This window comes from Quercus suber, unplaced genomic scaffold (assembly GCF_002906115.3).
Source record: "Quercus suber isolate HL8 unplaced genomic scaffold, Cork oak 2.0 scaffold_98, whole genome shotgun sequence".
NCBI lineage: Eukaryota > Viridiplantae > Streptophyta > Magnoliopsida > Fagales > Fagaceae > Quercus > Quercus suber.
The window spans coordinates 957,766-964,677 of NW_027069563.1; the positions used below are offsets into that span (position 1 = coordinate 957,766).

Genomic DNA, 6,912 nt, shown 5'->3' on the forward strand with positions numbered 1-6,912 from the left:
AGTGTCATTTAAATTCCTGCAATTTATTTTCTGCACTTTATTATTGTTGTTCCTTTACTTTTCTCATCAATAAAGTTGCCATAAATAAATATGCTTGGGTAAAACATTTCTTTACACACTATTCTAAGGAAATGCTTTTTAAAATCTTCATCATCTTTCTTTAAAAAAAATAAATAAATAAAGCCTCTCAAATAAAAAGAGAGTTTCCTTTTAAGATAACATGCTTTTTTCTATAAAAAAAAAAAAATTCCTTTCTTTGAAAGAGTTGTCAAAATATTAAAAAAAAAAAATTCCTTTTTTTTTTTTATCCGAAGCTTATGTTAAAAAAAAAAAAGTGTTTTCAAATATTTGCGTTTTAAAAAAAAAATATTGATTTTCCTTTTCTTCTTTCTAAGAGAAATCCGAATTTTTCACCCAAAAAAAAAAAAAAGCTTTCAAAAAATATGTTTTTACCACGTTAGAAAAAAAAAAAAAAAAAAGGAATCGAAAAAGTGTGTTTTCAATTTTTTTTAACTCGTTGGAAAATGTTTTCAAAAAAAAAAAAGTTTTCTTCCTTTTTTTTCCATAAAAAATCCAAATTTTTTGTCTAAGTAAAAAAAGAAGAGTTTCTTTAATATATATATATATATATTACCACTTTGGAATTCCTTCAAAAATATATATATAAAAATGTTTTTTTTTTTTTGTCAAAACTTCTTAATAAAAACTTTTCAAAAAAAATATGATTTCCAAAAAAAATAAAAAGTTGACGTTGTAAATATTTCTTTATACTTTCAAACTTTTCCTTAGATTAGTTTTGTTAAAGATTTGTGTCCATGGTTCATTTTCTTGGACCATTGAACACCAATTAAGCTTACATTACCCCTCCTATTTCTTTGGCACTAACGAACTTTATTTGTCACTTTTTTTTTTTTTTTTTTTGCATAATAGTAAATGAGAAAATTATGGATGACAACATGGTGCTACTCTTCTAACTTTCTCTTTTCGTGTAGTTCATTTATATAGTTGTTTAGTACTCACATGCCTCTCACATGCTACCTATATATGTATATGCCTCACTTTTTTTTGTTTGTAAATATTCAATGGAATTAATATGTACATGCTAGTTATATGGTAAATACCTACTCACATGCACATATATGTATATATTGTTTGCAAAACCATTTTTCTCAAAAATCAAAATGTCAAGTATTCTATTTCTTTACAAAAAGATCATGTTTGAAATAAATTAAAATGAGGTATTATTTTCAGATAAGCGTTGTGGGGTGCCTAACACCTTCTCCACATGTAACCAAACTTTTGAGTCCATGATCTTTGGTTTGAGATTTTTTGGTTTGCCTTAATTAATGAATGCTTTAAAGTTGGTTTAGTTAATTAGGTAACTCAAAACGAATTAGACCTCTAGGTGACCAATCACAGTTAATACAAAACCAATGATTGGTGGTGACTCCTAAAATAAAAGTAAGAAAAAGGGACTCACATACACACATCCCACCCTAGAGACACAAGCACACAAGCGTCACATCACTAAGGACCCAATGTGCGACTAAACCTAGAAAAAATTTTCAAATTTTTTTGGGGGGCGTCCACACTCCTACTTTTCCCTATATATATATCTCCTCCCTTTTTGTAAAATATATATGAAAAATAGCCTAGAAACCTTAGAAAAATAGGAGAAAATAGACTAGAAATTGAGAAAAATTCTCCCTCTTTTCATTAGGAAATCCCTCCCAAAATTTTCAGTCCCCCTTTTCCTTCAATAAAAAAAATAAAAAATAAAAAATCTTTTTGGGTAAGTGGGTAAGTTGTAAGGGAATGGATTAGCTTCCATATAGCTATACCCATTCCCCATCTCTCTTTTCTTTATAACATCATACATTATATATACGAAAAAGCTCTTTTTATCCATTGTCTTTTTTATTCTTGCTCTTAAATTCCTAGTCTATATTTACATTGCTAGTTTGTTGTTTATATTTATCTCTCTGTCTCTTTGTTCATGTTTATTTATTTGTGTATATATTGTTGTATTATTGTTGTAAGTTTCCTCGATAGGTAATATACCTTTACCTAGACATTATTTGAGAAGTACCCTTAGGGGGAAAAAATCTCACCACTTCTAGGCACCTAGGAGCAATTTTGTTTTGTTCCATTTATTTTGTTGTTCATCTATTTTTATATTGTTCATATATATTTGTTCATCCCCACTCCTTTTTAGTTATTGCACTCTTTATTATTTCCTTTATTGTTCTATATAGATATGCTCATATATATATATATATATTTATATATACATATATTGTGATATATTGTTCTCATCTCTCTCTCATCACCCAAAAATATTTTCTACCCATTTTTCCTAAATGGGTTATAAACTTTGATTTAAGCACAATATGGATATGTTGCCTTAGAGAATGATAATGACTTGTACTCCCATTTCTTCTTTTGGTAAAGGATCCATAAGGCTTTGGCAAGATTAGAATTTATTTAGGAGAAATCTCTATAATTTAAAAAAAAAAAAAAATCTAATTTTTCCAATAAAGTTTTACATTTCAAGCAATTTACTTTTCCTTGTCTCTTAGATTTCAAGTCCTTTAATTTTCTAGTCATTTAAATTCCAAGTTATTACGCTAAAAAACCTTTTTTTTTTTTTTAACAAAGAAGTCTTTTAAATGAGAAAATTTTCTAAAAGGGAATAATATTTTTTCAAAAAAAAAAAAATCAAGGGATTTTTAGGATCCAAACTTCTTTTTCTAAAAATAAAAACCCATGAAAACTTTTCTTTAATTAACTTCTTTTTATTCAAAAATATTTTCCTTATAAAAATATTTTCAATACAAGTCTCTTTGTACTGCAAAAATGATGGGATCTTTTAATTCAAATCTTTTTTTCTTCTCAGAAAGAAAAACCCATGAAACTTTTCAAAAACTTTCCTCCAACCATCCTTTTCGGAATTAACTTTTTTACCAAAAAGATTTTCAAAACAAAACCTTTTTTTCTTAAAACTTTATCATCAAAGTAAAAATCATGGGCTTTTTTAAAAAATCAAACCCTTTTTCTTTAAAAGAAAAACCGATGAAAATTTTCAATCAAACTCTTCCAAAATTACCTTTTTCTTTGTTTTCTCAAAATTGGTAATTTTGCAGAAATGGTTTTCAAAACAAACTTTTTCACAAATGCCATGGAATTTTTGGGCCCCCTTAAGAAAAAAACATGGGCAGTCCTCTTTTATAAATAAACTCTTTTCTAAAACCTTTTTTTTTTTTTTTAAATTGTTTTAAAAAATGAAACTCCCTATTTCAAATTTTGTTTATTCAAAAGAAACCTTTTTCTCTACAAAAAAAAAAAAAAAAAATTTTCTAAAACTTTTACTACTAGGAAATTCACATTGGTAGTCAACTGTCGTGGATATGCTCCAACAACCACTGGTATGTAACAGTACCTACAGGCTGTACTTTCATTCCTCCAAAGCCTACTAGAGGTGAGTGCACTGGACGGAGCTGGTCTCGTCCGATCCTCATTTGCTGAAAGGCTGGGTAATACAGAATGTCTGCTGAGCTTCCGTTGTCTATTAGCACTCTTCTAGTTGTGTAATCAGCAATGAGTAGGGCGATGACAATAGCGTCATCATGAGGATGATGGATTCTCTCAACTTCCTCGTCCGTGAAAGTAATCGGTTGTTCGTTTGTGGACTTCACCCTTGGCGATCGTCCTGAAAGTTGGACGCTCTGTACTTCCTTCAAGTATGCTTTCTTCGTCTTGGATGACCGTTCTGCCAAACTTCCCCCAATGATAACTTTTATCTCGCCCAGTGGTCGTCGTGATGACTCCTCTACTTTCCCTTTCAACTTCTCATCCTTGTGATCTCGTCCAAGGAAATTTCTCAACTTCCCTTGCCTTATGAGATTCTCAATTTGCTGCTTCAGATCAAAGCACTCATTTGTGTTATGGCCATGGTCTTTATGAAAGCGACAATACTTGTTCCTGTTGCGCTTGTTGGGATCTCCCTTCAATTTCTCTGGCCACTTTAGGGAAGGCTCGTCCTTGATCTGCATAAGGACCTGTTCAAGTGGCATGTTCAATGGAGTATATTGCTGGTTGCGTGCTGATGGTCCTGTCTTCTTGTCCCGGTCTCTTCTGTCGTCCGTTCGTCCCTTCTTTGGACGAAGGCCTTGTTCTGGATGACGATTTGTCTCCATTTTCTCTGTCCTCTTTCTTTTCTTAGCTATAATCGCATCTTCCGCGTTCATGAAGTTTTGAGCTGAATGGACGAGCTCCGCCATGGTTTGTGGCTCTTGCTCATAGAGCTTGTGGATGAACAAATCCGAATGGACTCCGTTGTGGAAAGCTGCTAATAGCAATTTGTCGTCCATCTCGTCCACTGTCAAGGCTTCCCTATTGAATCGAGTGATAAACGATCGCAAACTCTCGTTTTCCCCCTGTTCTATTGTTAACAGACTGGAAGTAGAACGTTTGTGTCGTTGATCCCCTATGAAGTTATTGACAAACAACTTGCTTAATTCTTCAAAAGAACTTACTAAATTTAGGGGTAATTTGCTGAACCATACTCTGGCTGGACCCTTGAGAGTGGTAGGAAAGGCTCTACACATTATTTCGTCTGGAACTCCTTGAAGATGCATAGTGGTCTTGAAGGTGGCAATGTGGTCAAAAGGATCTCGATTCCCATCGTATGAATCTAAAGAAGACATTTTAAACTTTGGTGGCAGGGGATGGCCATTGATGGAAGCCGTAAAGGGAGAATCAGTTCTATGAACCAAATCCTCTACTGGGTTTGCCCTCCTCATATTCTCCTTCATTTCGTCCATGGCCTTCTTTATCTAATCCAACTCTTTTTTCAAGTTGGGTACCCTTCGTCAGGTGGTATCCCTTGATTGACTCCCATGTTGAAAGTTCTCTCTGCCCTCTTGACTCCGAGTTTGCCCTTCTTCTTCATGCTCTCTATGTGTCTGCCTTCTTAAATTAACCTCTCTCCGTAGTTCCTGATTTTGGCGAGTTAACTCCGCCATCGCAGCCGCCATAGAGTGCATATGTTGGATAGATGATGCCTGCATATCCGGTGCAGATTGGCGATCGCGATGAGGATTACTCGATGCATCTCTACTCTGTTAAGGGCCTGGGCTAGTTGCCCTTGATCTTGTCCGAACCATTTCAACCCTTTATGAGAGAAAGAAATCGCAGAACTAAACAAGTTCAAGAGCGACAAATATTTCTCCCACAGACGGCGCCAACTGATAATCCTAGAAAATTAGTGGGCTAAAAATCTCCGGGCTTCGATGATCTTGAAGGTTAAGTCCTGAAAAACAAAATTCAATCAGAGAAAGACCGGTGGAGGTCGGTCTAGGGTCCTCCGATGGTAAAGTCAGTGGGCTGGAATAGAAAGAGATATTTTTGAGACTTTCTTTTGTTCTGTAAAAAAAAAAATCCGAATCCCTTACCTCTTCGTAGAGAAATATTTATATAGTGCACATGGAACGGTTACTTGCTCTGATAACCGTTCCTATTGTCGAGGAATTCATCAAAGTCAGAGGTAACTTCCATAACTTCCATGGAAGTTACTTTATCTGGACCGGTGCTTCATCACGAATAATGGAGGCCTTGGTTCATGGATAAGAACTAAACTTAAGTTCAAAATGTTTGCCTCGTCCGTCCTTAATTAAGGACGGATGACCCTTGGCTCAAAGTTGAATGTTTGCCTCATCCGTCCTTAATTCATGACGGACGAGGCTTGATGGGGACGGACGGCTTTTTTGTTGTGCCCTTCCTCCGTTCTTTTTCCACGGACGAACCATATGGACGATTTTAGAGGTCACATTTTATAACACCATCAGATCATAGCCCTAACTTTCACATCTTTTTTATTTTATTTATTTATTTTTTATAGAGTTTCAACCTATGACGCCCACTTCTAATAATTGCATTCTTTATCATCAGATTAAAACACCAATCGATTTTTGGTATAAGTAAATATTGAACCCCAAATCTCTTATTCACGACCTAAATGGACGTAGTGAAATTAATTTTATAATACTATATTGGTTGACAATTTTAACCATGGTGGACATATAGACACTAAAATAATTCCATATAGATAATATCACCTTTATAATTAAATTCAAAATAATTTTACTTATAAAATTGGAATACATTTATTTTATATGGAAAAACACTACCAAAAATAAATTCCAACTATGCTAAAAATGCTGAATAATAAAATTAAAAAAAAAAGTTGAAAATCAAAAGTGAAATCGAAAAGATCAAAAAGTAGGCCCACAGGATTGATTGATACATCAATCAAGGACCCAAGTGCCAATCAAGAAGCCTTGAGTGACTTGCAATTTTTCCTTAATAAAAATATGAATTTTCCTCTACTTAATTTAAAAAAAAAAAAAAAAAAAAAAAAAAAAACAACAACAACAACAACAACAACAACAACAACAAAAAATAAATTATGGGAGATAAACTTTATATTTTATCATCAAAAGCATGACTTTTGGTCCCTAAAGATAAGGAAAATGACTTCCCCTTTAAAAATGAGAGGTATACCAACTAAAATAATAACCGGATTTTTCACATATATAGAGTAGAATCCCCTTTGTTCTAGGTTTTTCACCCCATCCCCCAAAAGTATTATGAATTTTCATTAATTGTTTTTGCATATTTTCATCATTCTTTCATTACATCACACACAAATTACAAATGTTTTCATTAGAATAATCACAAACACTGAGCGACATCATCCATGGAGATAATAAAGCACAATTTAAAACAAAACAAATAGAGTGAAATCCAAAACAAAACCCAACCACCACCATAAACACAAAAACCCAACCACCCAATAAACAAAAAATCAAGCCACCACCATTAAAAAAAAAAAAAAAAAAAAAAAAAAAAAAA

General features: G+C 33.0%; 1 protein-coding gene across 1 annotated transcript; it reads right to left on the minus strand.

Moving 5' to 3' along the window:
• Nucleotides 1–3,392: 3,392 nt before the first annotated feature.
• On the minus strand, nt 3,393–4,823 carry LOC136068087 (uncharacterized). The gene has a single exon (XM_065774754.1). The coding sequence runs from the start codon at nt 4,821–4,823 to the stop codon at nt 3,393–3,395; it is 1,431 nt and encodes a 476-aa protein (XP_065630826.1).
• Nucleotides 4,824–6,912: the final 2,089 nt, after the last annotated feature.